We start from the raw sequence: 18,426 nt of genomic DNA on the forward strand, positions 1-18,426 counted from the left end.
AGACATTAAAAAACTAAAAACATTTCTTACCGTCCTACACCATTATTTCACAAAAGACATTTCAACACCAAAAACATAAAAAGGTATAAAGAACACTTCAGAATAATACAAAGACCTTTAAGTTTAATAAATTTAGCTCTAATTTGCTATGGACTGGCATGGATCTCTGGGCTGGCATCTGAGACTAATGACTAGAGACTAAATTGAATGGATCTTTCTCTTTCCATCAATACACTCTATTGGGAAATTAGCTCACTTTACCTTTTCTCACAAGAGACACCATCTATATCCATGCTCTGGGAACGTGAGAGAGACTGCGATTGTGTTTCAAGGCTATTGGAGGGCGAGCTGCTGAGAGAACTGACTCCTTCACTGCTCTGGCTTCGATGGGCTACTCCTGGGCAGAAAAAGACATGAAAGATTAAGTCCCACATGAAGTAACAGTAAAACCATTTGTAATGACAACAGTAAATATACACAATTGGTATTCATACCATTGTGACAGTCAGCAATCGAAGAATCTATAATAATAAAAGGGTAATATGTAAATCGACCAAACGGCCCAGCGACCATCCGGATGACCTTCTGGATGAAGCCGGGGCAGCCGCCGGGGCTGCAAGGGCCGAGCCCCTTATTTTGTGCATCAGGCCTCTAGTTTCTAATAAAAGATTACACTGAATGCAAAAGTAATATTAAATCACAGGAACATTAACAATTAGTCATAACTTATCAATATACATCGTATGAGGTCAGTAACAGAGCTGTATCTAATATCTAAAACTGATTCCTCATCACCTTCTTTTTCACCAATTTAAACTATGATCCTGGAATACAAATTAGCCTCCATCACAGGCCAGGAAAACCCTTGAAATGTACCAAGAATAAGATACATTAATGAAGGGCTATAGAGACATGTAGGGGGAGAGGTGTGATCAAGCAAATATACTAAAATGTTAATGGAAGGATCTAGATGGTGGGTATATAGGTGTTCATTGCAAGATTCTTTCAAATCTGCTGTAGGCATAAACTTGTCATAATAAAATGTTGAAAGCACGCAATAGACCCATCTGAGCTATTGCTAAATACAGATCAGTGCTTTAACTGAGTGAACATCTTCTCCGTGGCAGCCGGGGTAAAGGGAATAACTGACGCTGACCTGCCTCACAGAGCTTCCAGAGGCGTGAGCTGCAGCATGAGCGCGGCAACAGATTTCTCATCGATGTCTTTAAAGGCAGGTTTTCATAGAATTTTAAAAAGTACTTTAACTCTATGAATATCCAGACATCTGCAAGTACTTTTAAAAATAGAGGGCATAAAAAATACAAAATACAGGGTGTTCCAAAAAATATATACACAGTTTAACAGCTGACACCTCAACTGATGTTTCTTTCTTTTCAGATGTAACCCATTGGGATTAATAGTGGTATTCAATGTGTATATACATTTTTGGGACACCCTGCATATACCTATTGTGGTGAAAGGAAAATGAGACTTACATTTTTCTTTTTTTTTTTCTTTTTTAAACATATTTTATTGATTTTTTTACAGAGAGGAAGGGAGAGAGAGAGAGAGTTAGAAACATCAATGAGAGAGAAACATCGACCAGCTGCCTCCTGCACATCTCCTATTGGGGATGTGCCCGCAACCTAAGTACATGCCCTTGACCGGAATCGAACCTGGGACCTTTCAGTCTGCAGGCTGACGCTCTATCCATTGAGCCAAACCGGTTTCGGCGAGACTTACATTTTTTCAAAAACAACTTGAATTACCAGTTGTAGCTGAAACAACTACCAAGTGGATAACATTTTAACCATCCCAGCATTCCAAGAAAGTAAAGTTGCCACCCTTTAATGTCTCTTCGCTGAAGAATGTTACAAAACATTTACCCACTCCTGATAGCAGGTATTAACATATACCTGTTTATTAAAACTTCTGCAGGACTCATGAAGGAAAAGAGAAACGAAATTGTCAGTGTTCCTAAGTAGATTCAAGGGAAATATGGAAAACATCTAATGTAGTGAGAATTCTGAGAAGCTTGTGGAAGACAGGAAAACTTTAAATTCATTAATTCAAGAAGGGTAATGCAAAGTAGGTTTTCAGCAAATATTTACTGAAGGACTAGATAACAGAGCACCAATAATGTCCTTAGGAGAACATTAGTTTACCTATCACAGTGCAAGGTCTGACAATTTTTTAATAAAAATTGATCAATAATAAAACTCAACAATTTTTATGGGATAGCAGTTCAGCAGATTTAAAAAACCTACCTGATAAAACCAGGCTTAGAATAAACAGGTAATTACAGTACGCTGTCTGAAAACCTGTATTTGTAAGATCACATTCCACAACAATACTCTGTGTACAACAGCCCATAGCAGTACAGTGCTGGAGTATTCCACCCAGCTAATGGACTGCATCCCAATGTTTCTATAAGGCACAGGAGATCATCTGCATCCTCCTGAACTCGCCATGTGAGCCTCACATTCTGGGTCAAGTGGGGCAATTCTCCCAGAATTAACTATGTTTACTAGTTCCTCCATCTGTACAACCACATGACCCCACTCCTTTTTGAAACTTAAAAATCAGATGGTCTGACTTTATTTAGGATCAATATGAATTCAATATCATGAGTAACAACCAATCAAAGCACTTGTACAAAATACTGCGTTGTTCTCAAACCACACACACATGCATCTGTCCTCACCCTCTCCCACCCCTAACTTGAGAACTCACTGTCAGGAGGCCAAGCTTTAAGGCATAGATAGCGCCCCCTTCATGTCCATAAAACCAGACATTAGAGAATTAAAACACAGGCAACACCTCTGATCCTCCTTTAGAAGATGAGTAAAATCTCTAAGTACCAAATTTTAAAGAGTGAGGGTGTATATGACAAAGAGCGGAGAGAGCCAGGTCTGCTCAATAAAATATGAATTACGACTTTCAAAATGGCAGCTTCCCAAACTGCTATGGTGACTAGGATCTTGTTAAAGGTAAAGTATGCATTCTGTGTGGGAAGGCTAGATTTTTTATTTAATAGGGTTTTATTTTTGTAAGATTTTGCTCCTAGCATTGAAGTATTTCCTGAATGATATCCCTCTTGGGTATAAACCAAAACAAAACAAATGCCTATAGTTAAGCTGCAACACTAGCTCTGTTCCAGTATTTCTCTCTCTCTCTCTCTCTCTCTCTCTCTCTCTCACATACACACACACACACACACACACACACTATTTTATCCTCTTGAGATTTTTTAAAAATGTTTTTTCAATTGTTTTTAGAGGTAGAGGAAAGGAGAAGGAAAGAGAGATAGAAACATCAATGATGAGAGAGAATCTCTGATCAGCTGCCTCCTGCACATGCCCCCTGGGGATCAAGCCCACAACCTGGGCATGTGCCCTCAACCACTGAGCCACACCGGCCAGGCTTGAGCTACACATGCTGATATCATTTTGGTCATTTCCTCTTGTGATTGATTAATTCAGCAGATCTTTTATTCGGTGCCCATCATGTGCTACCACTGTTAAAGGCACCAGGAACAGAGCCTGCGCCCCATGGAACTCACACTCTAGGAGGGAAGGCAGAGAAAACAGGACATGCAGGTAGCACATGTGCCACATCCGCCCAAGAAAAACGATCTGTGTAGGACAGAGGTTGTGGTTTTAGGGCGCCCAGAGAAGGTGTTACTGAGAAGGCAACAAATAAGCATCTGGAGAGTTAAGCCAAAAAGCCTGTGGATTTTAGGGCATGAGCATTCTAGGCACAGAAACAAAATATAAAGGCCCAAGTAGGGATCACGCCTGGAATGTTCCAGAACAGCAGGGAAGCCAGCATGGCCGGAACAGAGGGCGTAAGAAGAGCGGTGAGAGTGGAGATCGGGGCGGCAGCAGGGTCAGGCCACACGCAGCCCTGGTCGGGGAGGACTGACATTCACTGGGGGAAGGCAGGGAGCCAGTGCAGGGTTTTGAGCTGACGTGACCTTTTTATGAGGGGATTGTCTTCTGTTTTGTTCTGCTTAGACTTGTTTATTTAATAAATTCATGTAAATTTGTTTCTCCAGTCTGCCAAGGACATGGCCAATAATATCTACCTGCATGTGATTAGGAATAATGGCGACTATTCGAGAAACACAATTAGGACTTCACAGCACAGAGGCACTGCCAAGAACTAAGAGCTGTCTAGTCTTTCTGTACGTGAGTGTGGGCATCGGAATGAGCTTGCTGTAAAACTGACGCTGTTTTATGACCTGGTACTTATGCTTTAGAGCAGTGGTTCTCAACCTTCCTAATGCCGCGACCCTTTAATACAGGTCCTCATGTTGTGGTGACCCCCAATTTCATTGTTACAAATTGAACATAATTAAAGCATAGTGATTAATCACAAAAACAATCTAATTATATATGTGTTTTCCGATGGTCTGAGACCCCTGTGAAAGGGTCGTTTGACCCCCAAAGGGGTCGCGACCCACAGGTTGAGAACTGCTGCTTTAGAGGGATTCACTGGCTCCCCACTGAGGCCAAGGAGGGCCTGGTGAGACCAGTGAGGAAGCCCCCCGGCATCCAGGCAGGATGTGCAGGTGCCTGGGACCTGGGTGGCAGCAGGACAGGTGAGGTGAGTTGTGAGAATCTGGTCAGGTTCTATTTTGCTGATAGACCTGGAGTAGGGGCCAGGAATCTAGTCCGAGGGCCACATCTGACCCACCGAATAAAGCTTTATTGGAACACAGCCACGCTCCTTCATTTACATATCATCTGTGCCTGCGATTGTGCCACAGGGTGGAGAAGAACAGCTGTGGCAGAGACTGCACAGCCTTCAAAGCCTAAGTTATTTACTGCCTGGCCCTTTACAGAAAGAGTTTTCATGACCCACAACTAGAATATGAGGTAAACAGAGGAGATAATGCTTAGGCTTAAGCAAGCAGGCAAAGAAGAGTTGTCATTTATAGGGATGGGGTCCTGGGGGAGGATGGCATGCGAGGAATCATCAGGACCTCGACTGTGGACGTGTTAACTAGGAGGTGTGTATTGGATGATGTTTGAGTCTGAGGCTCCAGGAACAGGTCTGAGCTGGAGACAAGCTTAGGAGTCACCAGATTAGAGACAGTAAAGCCAAGAAGCCAGATAAATCAGTGAGAGAATAAACACAGGAGAGGATGAGAGCTTAACTACTGAGTCCTGGGCACCCTCACATTCAGAACGCAGAGAAATCAAGAGCCATACAGAGAAGCAAGAAGAACAGAGGCAGGAGGAAACCAGGAGTGTGGAGGTCTAGAACAGCAGTCCCAACCTTTCGGACCTCAAGGACCATCAGTGGTCCGCGGACCATCAGTTGGTGACCGCTGTTCTAGAAGATGAGAGGAAAGCATTTCAGGAAAAGAGGGTAAAGCCAGGCCAAGTGAAGCTGACAGGTAAGATCAGATGGTGACTCAGAGACCACGGGCCTCACCTGAGGGATCGATTCAGCAGAGGGTGTGAGGGCAGAGGGAGGAGAGTGAGCACAGGCAACTCGTCCCGAAGTTCTGTTGTGAATGGGTGCAGAGATGTGGGTGGAAGCCCGCAGGGCAAATGAGATCAGGAGTTCCCCCTTTTTTTTAATCCTCCCAGAGGATATATATTTATTGATTTTTAAAGAGAAGAAGGGAGAGAGAAACATCACCCAACAGGAAACCAAACCTGCAACGTAGGCATGTGCCCTGACATGGAATCGAACATTTGCAGGTGTATGGGACGGCACACCAACCAAGTGAGCCACCTGGCCAGGGCAAGAGTGCCTTTTTATTTATTCCCATGATGGGAGAAGGAACAGAATGTAAATGGCTATTAAAAAATAAAAGTTTTTTTACTTGAGCTGGAAAATCAGACAAAGCAGGAGAAATGGGACTGCTGGGCAAGGGCTCTGAGCAGGTGGGAGGAGCTGGGACCTAGGGTGGGCCTGCAACGAGGGGGGATAGGGGTGGCAGTGCAAGCCCTTTAGGAGGTCCTTTCTGCTGCATGTTTTCTCCAGGAATGGGAAGGCGGGCCATCAGCTGAGAGTGCGCACGGAGAATGAGGCCGCAGACTGCAGGAGGTAAGGAATAATTAGCAGAGTGGGGAAGGAAACCAGGAAATATGGTACAACTGCCTGCACTGTTAAGGGTCCATTTGGTTTGTGGTCATGAATCTGAAATGAGACCGGCAGCACGGTCTGGGCTTTTCTCTAGCTTTGTTCACTGCACAGGGGCATGCTGGGGTGAGTGCTGCGGGTCCCAAACAGACAGCGTGCTGCGCCCAGGAGTGCTGAGGGGCCTGCCAGGAGCACAGAGTTCTGGGTCGCCTGCCTGACCTTTCCTGATGCAGTGAGACTCCCCATCAAACCAGTTCTCCCTGGACAGTTTCTAGCATTCCTGGGTGGAGGGGTGCGGGGAGGAAACAGGACTGGGGGAGGGGGATGGCAACCACAGGGAGACAAGGAGCGCTGTCTCCAAGGAAAAGATAAAACACAACCAGAATCTCGAACCCTTCCCCTACCAGAGGCCCAGCACAGCTTGTCGGAGGGTACAGAGGAGATACTGCAGGCAAAGGCACTGTTCATTACTAACTGATGATTTGGCCTGAACTGCTCTCACTTTTCTAATGATGTATAAGAATTTATTTTTACATAAGGAGGAGGCTACAATGATGTCTACAACAGAAACTCTGTAAAACACGTTTATTTTAAAACATGTTTTTATTGATTTCAGAGAGGAAAGGAGAGGGAGAGAGACAGAAACATCAATGATGAGAGAGAATTATTGATCAGCTGCCTCCTGCATGCCCCCTACTGGCGACTGAGCCCGCAACCTGGGCATGTGCCCTTGACTGGAATTGAACCCGAACTATTCAGTCTGCAGGCCGATGTTCTATCCACTGAGCCAAACCAGCTCAGGGCGGAAAGACACTTTTAATTGACTAGTCAACCTAAAACAAGACAGGTTATTCAGAGGGAACTAAGGCAGAGTGCATTAAATAACTACAGAACTAGAGAAACCAAGATGGCAGCATAGGTAAACACCAGAAATTGCTGCCTCCCACAACAAATTCAAAAATACAACTAAAAGACAAAACGGACATCATCCAGAACCACAGGAAGGCTGGCTGGAAATTCTACAACTAGAAGGAAAGAGAAAAGCACACTGAGACTCAGAGGAGCTGCGGAGGTGGAGTGCAGAGGTACGGAGACTCGAGCGCACACGGCAAGGGCTGGCGACTGAGGACGCGGCTGTCTTTTTGAATCAGGAGGGAGCCACAAGCCCCTGACTGCTCTGAACTCTGGTTCCGGGTGAGTCTCTGGGGACCTAGACTCATATGGGGAAAAACTGGACTGTCTGGCAGCGGGCAGAACTCGGAACTCAAGGGCGGCTTTCTCTCAAAGGTGCTTGCAGCGATTACCGGGACACTGAGACATGGGGTCCCTTAGGGTAGGGCTGAGGATCAGCCATAACTGCTTGCTCTGCCCTGTTGTTCCCCTGAGACCCCACCCCACCCAGGCTGTGGCAGAGGCTTTTGCATATGAATGCCCTGGCCCTTTGCAATCTGAAAATTACCTAACAAACTGAAGCTGGGCCAGACAGACCCAGAACTTCCAAGAGAAGGCCCAAGGCCACACAGCAGCTTGCATTGCTTCACAGCTGGGCCTCATTTGGGCACCTCCAAACCCCAAACAAGGAAGGGGAATCTGCAGATCTCTTCGTAGCTCCTGCTGCGTAGCCTCAGGCAGAGGCTAAATTAGCACCTCCTTAGGTCTAAGAGCCAGTGTACCCAGTGGTCAGAGTGGGACCATCCAGATTACAACTCCTCAGATCCATAAAGGACACACTCAGGGGGCAGACTCAGAGCATCAAAGCCCCACTGAAGCAAGTCTTGCCCCATAAGGGTGTCTTTAGCACAGAAGTTCTCCCACTGTAGACACAGCTGATTCTCACAGCCAATAGGCCTGGAGGTCAATTCCTCTCAGTGATACCTACAACAATCAAGACTTAACTACAACAAGACTGTGCACAAAGCTGACAAAGGGGGTGCACCAAGAGTGTCCACCTCAGCTAATTGGGGAGGCTGAGCCACTGGGCCCTATAGGACACCTAGCACACAAAGCCACTCTACCAACACAGGGAAACATAAAAAATGTGGAGACAAAGAAACAGGACACAAATGACAGAAATGGAGGAAAGCAAACTACTGGATATAGAGTTCAAAACCACACTTTTAAGGTTTTCAAGAACTTTCTAGAAACCGCCAATAAATGTAGTGAGACCCTCAAGAAATCTAGTGAGACCCTCGAGGTTATGATAAAGGACCAACTAGAAATTAAGCATACACTGACTGAAATAAAGGATATTATGCAGAGTTCCAATAGCAGACTAGAGGATCGCAAGAATCAAGTCAAAGATTTGAAATACGAAGAAGCAAAAAACACCCAACTGGAAAAGCAAAATGAAAAAAGAATCCAAAAATACGAAGATAGTGTAAGGAGCCTCTGGGACACCTTCAAGCGCACCAACATCCGAATTATAGGGGTGCCAGAAGAAGAAAGAGAGCAAGATATCGAAAACCTATTTGAAGAAATAATGACAGAAAACTTCCCCTACCTGGTGAAAGAAATAGACGTTCAAGTCCAGGAAGCGCAGAGAACCCCAAACAAAAGAAATCCAAAGAGGACCACACCAAGATACATCATAATTAAAATGCGAAGAGCAAAAGACAAAGAGAGACTCTTAAAAGCAGCAAGAGAAAGAAACTCAGTTACCTACAAGGGAGTACCCATCCGACTGTCAGCTGATTTCTCAACAGGAACTTTGCAGGCCAGAAGGGAGTGGCAAGAAATATTTAAAGTGATGAATAGCAAGAACCTACAACCTAGATTACTTTATCCAGCAAAGCTATCATTCAGAACTGAAGGTCAGATAAAGAGCTTCACAGATAAGGAAAAGCTAAAGGAGTTCATCACCACCAAACCAGTATTATATGAAATGCTGAAAGGTATCCTTTAAGAAGAGGAAGAAGAAGAAAAAGGTAAAGATACAAATTATGAACAACAAATACACATCTATCAACAAGTGAATCTAAAAATCAAGTGAATAAATAATCTGATGAACAGAATGAACTGGTGATTATAATAGAATCAGTGCATAGAAAGGGAGTGGACTGACTATTCTTGGGGGGGGAAAGAGGTATGGGGGGTGCAGGAAGAGACTGGACAAAAATTGTGCACCTATGGATGAGGACAGTGGGTGCGGGGGGTGAGGGCAGAGGGTGGGGTGGGAACCGGGTGGAGGGGAGCTATGGGGGGAAAGAAGAGGAGCAACTGTAATAATCTGAACAATAAAGATTTAATTAAAAAAAAATAAATGACTACAGAACTAAAAACTCCATGTTCAATTATTAGATGATATGATAATCAATACAGATCTCTGAGCACCTACTTTCTCATAATTAGGATCTTAAATAATTATAGTAATTACTACACTGGTAATAATTATGTTTGATAGAAATGTTCATTTAGAGAAAGGACAGATATTTTCAAATATTCAGTATGAGTCACTATCATCATTTTCCCAACAAAGATACTCCTAGATATCAACCTGAACTCATTAATTATAAAGAAATAAACCTTGCCCTAGCTGGTTTGTCTCTGGATAGAGCATCAGCCTGAGGACTGAAGGGTCCCAGATTCAATTCTGGTCAATGGCATATGCCCAAGCTGCAGGCTCGATTCCCAGTAGGGGGCATGCAGGAGGCAGCCGATCAATGATTCTCATCATTGATGTTTCTATCTCTCTCTCCCTCTCCCTTCCTCTCTGAAATCAATAAAAATATATTACAAAAATAAATAAATAAATAAACCTTTTGTTAGCTAAGTAATTGTCAATAAAATAGTCCTAAAACATCACACCAGGCAAACTTTTATGCCCTGAAAATTCAGAGAAAGCATTCTATGCCAATGTAAACAAGGACATCTGTAATTAGAGGCTTGTTACTTTGACCATTATTTCAATCTCGTATTTTCAGATGATTTTATCTTAAAAGCATCAACCAAACTCATCAAATCAGCAGAACCAAATATAGTCTTAATCACTTTGCCATCAAAGACTTATCTGGAAAAAATGACCCTGTTTGGAAAAAATGCTAAGTTATGGAAAGGAAAACAGTTAGTTTTAACAGATCACTATCAAAATGAGTAGACATCAAAGCATGCTGTAATAATCTCAAATGTTAAACTATGGCTTGGGATTTTAAAAAGTTGCTGTCCAATTGATTGTACCCTGTTGTGGAAATGTCAAAACTATAAGCGAATAAAAGGCTACGATTAGAATGATAAGCACACCCAGGTATGAAGAGAGGCTTACCTGATGCACCTATTGGGGAGGTAGCTGGGGTCATGTTGTGGACATTGAGACCAAGACTCTGGGAGGGGCCGGGGGCTGATGCCGCTATAGGGGGCCCCGGAGGGTTCTCCCTCTGGGGAGAGGTGAGCGGGGTGGTCGGCTGGGAGGTCTGTCCACCAGCAAGTCGAGCCAGGCGCCTCCGCCGGATCTGTGCGGGGAAAGGGCACATGTAAGTAAACAGCAGGAACACTGTCTGCGGAGAAACATTAGCGTTATCAGTAGCCGCACTAGAGCCGAACGACTAAATGTGCCTTGAGAATAAAGTATCCACTTGAGGAAAGTATTAACTCCATGTACCAGTATTTCTGCAAGCCACCACCTCACTTTTTAAAAACTGCAGCACATGATTATTTTAATTCCACCCGGCCGCCATGGCTCAGTGGTTGAGCATCGACCTATGAACCAGAAGGTCACACAGTTCGATTCTTGGTCAGGGCACATGCCCGGGTTTCGGACTCCATCCCCAGTGTGGGGCATGCAGGAGGCAGCCGATGTACGCTTCTGCCTCATCACTGATGTTTCTATCTCTCCCTTTCTCTGAAATCAATAAAAATATTTTTAAAAATTTTATTTTAATTCCTAAATTCTACCCCAAACCAAATGTTAAATTAGATATGAAGGTAGAATAAATACATTTTCACACACACACACACACAAATAAATAAAACTGCATCTTACTCGCCTTACTCATCTTATCTGTTTATCACACTTCCTTGACTGATTTTGTGAAATTACAATTAGCACACCACACTTTTAAACACACTAAAGCTTGTTGTTATTTTAATAAACTATGTAACATGGCCATTTTAATCATTCAAACAATGACAAAGTAACAAAAATTTTACTAAGACACAAATTTTACTTATCACGTTCAAGAGCACAATGATTAGTTTTTCTTAATTTCAATAAAAATGTAATCTACAACTTCTTCCTTATACCAATATCCCAGAGTTATGAAGATATTACAATTATGTCCACGAAATCCCAGTGGATCAAAGAACCGCTTCCCCCGTGTTGAGAGTCATTAAATTCCTAACCAGTCAATACTCTCACTGACCACCTGCTGTCCCAGGCCCCGAGGACGAGTGACAACAAGGCTTCCGCTCTAAGCAGGCCTCAGAGAAGCAAAGCATCCAGGCTGCTCACTCTTTCCATTAGGAATAAGGAAGGGGACACATTACACATGACAAACGTTATCAGGGAGGGACCTCATCTGAACTGAGGGGCTCGCTGTCATTGTAACATTGTAGGAAATCTGCTCCTTTACTGTTCAGACGACCACGGCATCCTGATTCTGGACCCCACGCTCAGAAGCCCCCCGTGTGTCCCTGCAGCAATACAGCTAACCATGAACTTCTACGAAAAATGAAAGCAGTATTTGTTCATCGGTGTTCACAGCAGCACTACTCCCAATAGCCACGAAGTGGAAGCAGCCCGAGTGTCCATCCACAGCTAAATGGATAAATAGAATGTGGTGTGTCCGCACAATGGGATCTTATTCAGCCTTAAAGAGGAGGGAGGTTCTGACATACACACCACATGGTGAACTCTGAGGACATTCTGTTACGTGACAGAAGCCAGTCACAGAGAGACAAATGCTGTGCGCTTCCACATGAGGTGCCCAGACTAGGGGAAGTCACAGAGACAGAAAGCAAAATGGAGATTGCCAAGGGCCAGGGAGATTTTAAAAATCTAAGTATAGAATAAAATCCTAAGTGACGCCCTGAGTGGTTTGGCTCAGTGGATAGGGCGTCGGCCTGCGGACTGAAGGGTCCCAGGTTCGATTCTGGTCAAGGGTATGTATGCTAGGAGAGTCTTTCTAATTACAAATGTACTACTCTCTGTAATATTTTAAGCAAAAAAAAAAAAATCAATCAATAAAAAATTTTTTAAAAAATCCTAAGTTACAAGAAAGGGTGGCATGCTGTCATAGTCCCTCCTCGCACCCTCTCTCCGCGCCGCACGCACAGGAATTCTTTAGAATCACCGGCCGCTCTCCCGCGTGCACCCGCGGCGGCTCTGCGCTGCGCCTGGACTGTCCTCACCGCGCCAAAGGCTGCCCCGGGCGCGTGGCGTCCCATGCAGCCACGCGGGCCCTCTGACATTGACTAGAACATCGTAAACTCCATCTTATCTCTGGCCGCTTGCTAGTCCTTTGGCCTCTGAGCACTTTCTCTCATTCTTGGCATGGCTGGTTCTTTCTCCTCCTTCCATTCTCAGCTTGAATGCCACCTGCAGGATTCCCCCGCCCTGGCATCTAGCACAGCCCTCCGTGCCACCCTCACTTGATGTCACGGGTCTCTGTTCACATCCTTCGCACACTCCTCATGGACCGCTAATACTTACCTTTCTTACTCACTGTCTTACTCTGTTTCCCTAGTGCCGTGGTCGGCAAACTGCGGCTCACAAGCCACATGCGGCTCTTTGGCCCCTTGAGTGTGGCTCTTCCACAAAATACCATGTGCGGGCGCGCACGTACAGTGTGATTGAAACTTCGTGGCCCATGCGCAGAAGTCGGTATTTTGTGGAAGAGCCACACTCAAGGGGCCAAAGAGCCGCATGTGGCTCGTGAGCCGCAGTTTGCCGACCACTGCCCTAGTGGAATGGAAGCTCCATGAGAAAACCATGTCTGCCTTGCTCATGCTGTATCCCCAGCTTTGGGCACAGTGCCAGGCACATAACAGCTCTGTACATACTGACCAACGGGAGAAATTAATACACAGAATTGAGGGAGGCCAAGGACCAAAACCACACATGAGAGTTTAACTGAATATTCAAAACCCAGGCGGTGCGTCATCTTCTGGCCCGGACTCCTCTTCAGCTACACATTCAGCAAACATCATGAGCACCACAGTAGCCTAAGCAGTTCCGCTCCCACGGAGCTCAGGCGCTAGAGGCCCAAGGACAAGAGCCGAATGAAGCGAAACGATGCCAGGTGGTTATGAGCACCATTCGCAAAGAATAAAGCAGGGAGGAGAGCCACAATCTCTGGAAAGCACACTGAAGGCCTCTCTGGTAAAGGGGCGTCTGGACACCCCTGTAGGAAGAGATGGTACCTGGGGGGTGCGGTGGGACTGTGCTGGGCATGTTCAAGGTCAGGAAGACCAGTGTGGTTGGAGCAAAAGGAGCAGGCGAGAGAGAGCAGAAGGCAAGCTCAGAGATGAAAGGGGCCTGCGGGGCCTGGGAGAGCTCTGGCTCTGGAAGCCACCAAAGGCCTTTGAACAGAACGTGATCTAACTTACATTTTTACATTTCTGTTTTGGCTGCGATGGAGAATAAACTGGGGGGAGCACGGGCGCAGGCAGAGATACTGAGGCAGCTACTGCCGTAGTCTAGGAGAGGATGGGTGTGGCTTGGACTCAGGTGGGTAGCTGTGAAGATTGTGGTGCGTGGTCAATTTGGGATATATTCTGAAATTAGGGCAGTATTTTAATATCTTAAAATGTGTCCATGTATACACACCAGTACAACATAAGGTCTGGTGAAGAGAGACTAAATTTTCATGGAAACCAGCATTTGGAAATTTGCTAAGAATTAAGTTTCAGTACCTTAGAGGCGGTTAAATTTAGCTCATGCTTGACTTCAAAGTCAAATTCAACCTTTACTACCAACTACCAAAGTAGTTTCAAGATAAGTCGCTTAACCTCTGTGCTTCAGTTCCGCATCTGTCCCTGGGGATGCAAACAGTGCCTTCCTCCCAGAGCTGTGAGAAAACCACCACCCTCGCCTGTTCTCCACCTCACGGCTCCTGCCTTCGTGGCTCTACTACACCTGTGATGTTCTTTGCATACTACTGACTCACCACCCCCACAGTAAGTTTAAGACAAGGACTTTTCTCAGTTTTGTCCTGATGTCCCATCAGTGCCGAGAAGAGTGCGTGCACACAGTAGGTGCTCTTTAAATATCTGCTGCGTGAATGAAAGAAGAAACGAAAACTTCTAGAAAATGCATTGCACATAAAGTTTCCTGAAAAACACTATCATCTTTTGGTAAAACATGAAGTCACTTTAACGCTGGGTGCCAAGTTCAGCCTGACAGGTTGGCTTCAGATGTTCTCGGTGACATAAATGTAGAATAAATGCCCTGGCTCACTGCAATGTGGGCTTGAAGGAAGAAAAGAAAATTTTCCAAGAAGAAAGAGCTCCCCGGTGCTGGTATTTCCCAACCCCTACCCCCACCACCCTACAAGCACAGGTTGCAAAAAAGAATGAAGAATCAAACTGTGAACTATCCTGGACTGTTAAGGGAGATGGAGGAGTGCAGTCAGGGACAGAGGTAGGTCCATGCAAAACACGAACTGGTAGGACCGGTCCTGACTCCCCATCTTAAAGACCTGCTGTTAAGAGAAGAACAGCCATGACTGGGCAGTGCTCGGGGCTGCCCGCAGCAGCGACGCCCTTCAGTGGACTGACCACTTTCTACAATGGTGGTGACTTCGAACTGGTTCAGCAACCTGAGGACCCTGGGAACATCTGGACAGGAGCCTCCCAGGAGAATGGTTCTGAGCAATTGCAGGTATAAAGGCCTATCCAATCAACTGGACTATTAAGAGACTTTAATCGTCCAATTTTATCACGAACAGAACATATGGGACTCCAACTAAGAAGAGCCCCAACATACCAAAATATTATTAAACATTTTTCTCTGCGCTTACTCTACTTGTTTACACTAAGCGTAAGACTGATATCCTGTCTTTTAAGCAAAAGTACTTTTTAAAAAAAAGTTTGTTTCCTCAGATGTCACAGAGAGAAAACACCAAAAGCATAAAAGAAGGAACTTTAATTCCTCAACTTAGGTCCTAAACCACAAGCCAACCCAAATATACTAATAATGAAATCTCATTCCTAAAGTTTTCTTGTCTTAACTATTTCCGTTCTTACTTCGCAAATGACATTAAGAGCTTTCCCCAGAGCTGCTCTATCTTAATGTAGCATGTCCTACCCTCACATTCCTGACGAACTAAAAACAGATTCAAGACAGAGCTACTGCTCAAAACAGCAAGGGACGCTGAGGTGGTGCAAGGCAGAACCTAAGACAGGATGGGCCAAGCTGATCCTCTTATTTCTAGCACTTGGTGGGGGGAAATAAATCCAAAAAGCATTGTTTTCAAGTTAGTAAACAGTCATTCTACCAAAGCATCTTACTTTTCTACTAAAACATTAAATCCCCACATAAAGAAAAAAGCTTTCTAGAATGGTCTTCTTCTAGACCAGCGGTTCTCAACCTATGAGTCACAACCCCTTTGGGGGTCGAACGACCCTTTCACAGGGGTCGCCTAAATACATCCTGCATATCAGATATTTACATTATGATTCATAACAGTAGCAAAATTACAGTTATGAAGTAGCAATGAAAATAATTTTATGGTTGGGGGTCACCACATGAGGAACTGTATTAAAGGCGCGGCATTAGGAAGGTTGAGAACCACTGTTCTAGAGGGAGCTCCTGTTTTAATTATTATTGTGGTTTCATTTTTTTAATAACTGGCCATATCTAAAACTTACAAAATGCTATGACAATTTCACAATATGCCTGTATGTAAGCCCAAAATACATCCCAAAACAAACGCATTCAAATCTGAACACCACAGCTCTGCGATCTAAAATCCACCCGCAGCTACCTTTTAAAAATCTGTAATTTTAAATTAATTTTCATTTAAAAGCTCCAAAAGTCCTGCTGCTTAAACTGCCTCACATTTTGAAAATATGTTAACCTCAGTATACCACTGCCATCCTAGATAAATGAGGCCCAAAATGTGGAAGAAGGCTTTTTCCTTCGATCCTGACATCGCAAGAATGATTTACATTCTCCTTCAAAGGTTTAACCTGAACACAAGTAAATGTCTCCTTACTTCTCAGTACAATCCCATCACCAACTGGCCTGCAAAGAGGAAGCTAACTCAGCATTTTGATAATACAGCTGCCCTGGTTGGTCACTGACAACTACTTCGGCTGCTGGAGAGCCTAAGACAGAAGACAATGAGTAGCATGACCTAGCCTTATCAGGTGCCAGCTGCTGTTCTAAGGGGTTCACATAGGTAAACGCAGCTAATAATCCAAAGAGATGTATACATTTATTTTCCCATTTTATACAGGAGAAAACTGAACTCAGCTAGAAATAGATGGGAATTTAGTCAGTCTCACTGGGGAGTGCACAATCTTAACCATACCCCAGTAATCTTACAGCAGAAAATCCCTTCTGAGGTGCAGTGACTTGCAAATAGAGGCAACCTTACTCCCCTGATGGCACAGCATTTGTCCATTATTAGTTATGAATAAATGAATGTATGTATAGCATGTTAGTATTGCAGATATTATAGTCAGACTCTAACAACATTCAAACAGTGGTAAACTCCCTCTTTGATGAGTATGTATATTAAAATAAAGAACGCTTCCATTTTCTGGTTCAAGATATATGTATAAAGTACCAGTAAATAAAAGGGGGAAAAAAGACACTTCATGAACATATTCTTGCCCCCCAAATGCAGTCCTTTCTTGGTTTATCAAGTGTCTACTTTGTACCAGGCACCATAGCAGGCACTAAGGATAAGACAACACGTTGAGTCATAATCCCCACCCTCAAGCAGTTCCAGATCCAATGGGAAACAACATAGAAGAAAAACAATTAAAATACAACACGATGAGGTCTGCACAAGATACAGTGGACCAGAAAAGACACCAAGGAGGCACTCGGGGGCATCTGTTATTGTTTCATGGGGAGGTTATATTCCATCCATATCCATTCATTCCCCATTCATATCCATCCATTCCCTATTCATATCCATCCATCCATTCATCTATCCACCCACCTCTCATTCCTTCCTTCTACCCACCCCACCCCATCATTCATTCATCCATCCACCCATCCATCCACCTATATAGAGCTCAGTAATGTTGTATCTTTAAAAGAGAACAATCTATTTTCTATTCACTTCAATATCTCCTGCTCTTTAAAGGAGGTATATATTTATATTATATTATATATATTTTATCACAATTTTTTAAAACCAAATTTAAAAAACAGTGTGAGCCCTAACCAGTTTGGCTCAGTGGACAAAGCGTCAGCCTGCGGACTGAAGGGTCCCAGGTTCGATTCTGGTCAAGGGCATATACCTTGGTTGCAGGCACATCCCCAGTGGGGGGTGTTCAGGAGGCAGCTGATCAATGTTTCTCTCTCATCGATGTTTCTAACTCTCTATCCTTCTCCCTTCCTCTCTGTAAAAAATAAAATATATTTAAAAAAATAAAAAATAAAAAGCAGTGTGAAAAACGGCACATGTAGTAATTCCCATTGGGCATTTTAATTTACAAATTAAATCACAATGGATATTATTATTAGTGCAAATCATGCATAAATGAAAATGGAGATGATACTTAAGAAACTTCTATTTTCCCCCATCTTTCATGTCCCTTCACATAATTTCTAATGCATATGAAACAATTACATAATTGCCATTCTAATCACAACATCTCAAGGCAAAAGACTACTTTATTCACAATTCCCTAGACCAGAAATCACCAAACTTTTTGAGTGTGAGGCCATCTGTACAAAGTAAAAGTGAAAGAGCAAACAAAAGCCCTTACAGATGACCACCTGAGGGCCCCACGGCGTCCTTCGGGGGGAAAAGTGGCACTTGTTTTGATGAGACTCCAGGGAAATGATGCCTGTTCTGTATCACAGGTAAAAGATTTGTTATGTAAAAGGTTAATGAATCAATTAATGGTCACCAAGCACAAACCTAAAACAAAAAAGCCTGAAGTGACACTACTGCTCTGCTCTGCACAACTGACATTCCAAGTTCAAAGGGGCTAGACATTGTTTCCCTGTGCAGCCTAAGTGTTAACATTTTTAAAAATTACTGCTGAAAGCAAAGTATCAAGTCCTCTAACGGATCTGTATACAGTAAGAAAAGAGCTTTTTAGAAAAACAATTTTTTAGCATTTTTAACTTTTTCCTTCACCTTCCTTAAAAAATATTTGTCTGCTTTGTTCTGAATGTTCTTATCTCTCAATACCCTAAGCATGACAATT

General features: G+C 43.8%; 1 protein-coding gene across 1 annotated transcript in view; it reads right to left on the reverse strand.

Annotated features, from left to right (window-relative positions):
- Window positions 1-18,426, reverse strand: part of UBE4B (ubiquitination factor E4B) — an 89,465-nt gene that overhangs the window by 54,239 nt on the left and 16,800 nt on the right. The window contains exons 2-3 of the mRNA XM_081087255.1: window positions 10,358-10,544; window positions 262-397 (exon numbers count right to left, since the gene is read on the reverse strand). Coding sequence (XP_080943381.1) covers window positions 262-397; window positions 10,358-10,544 — 323 coding nt within the window. The remainder of the gene's footprint in view (window positions 1-261; window positions 398-10,357; window positions 10,545-18,426) is intronic.

The sequence above is a fragment of the Myotis nattereri genome (genome assembly GCF_964212035.1).
Source record: "Myotis nattereri genome assembly, chromosome: 3".
Lineage (NCBI taxonomy): Eukaryota > Metazoa > Chordata > Mammalia > Chiroptera > Vespertilionidae > Myotis > Myotis nattereri.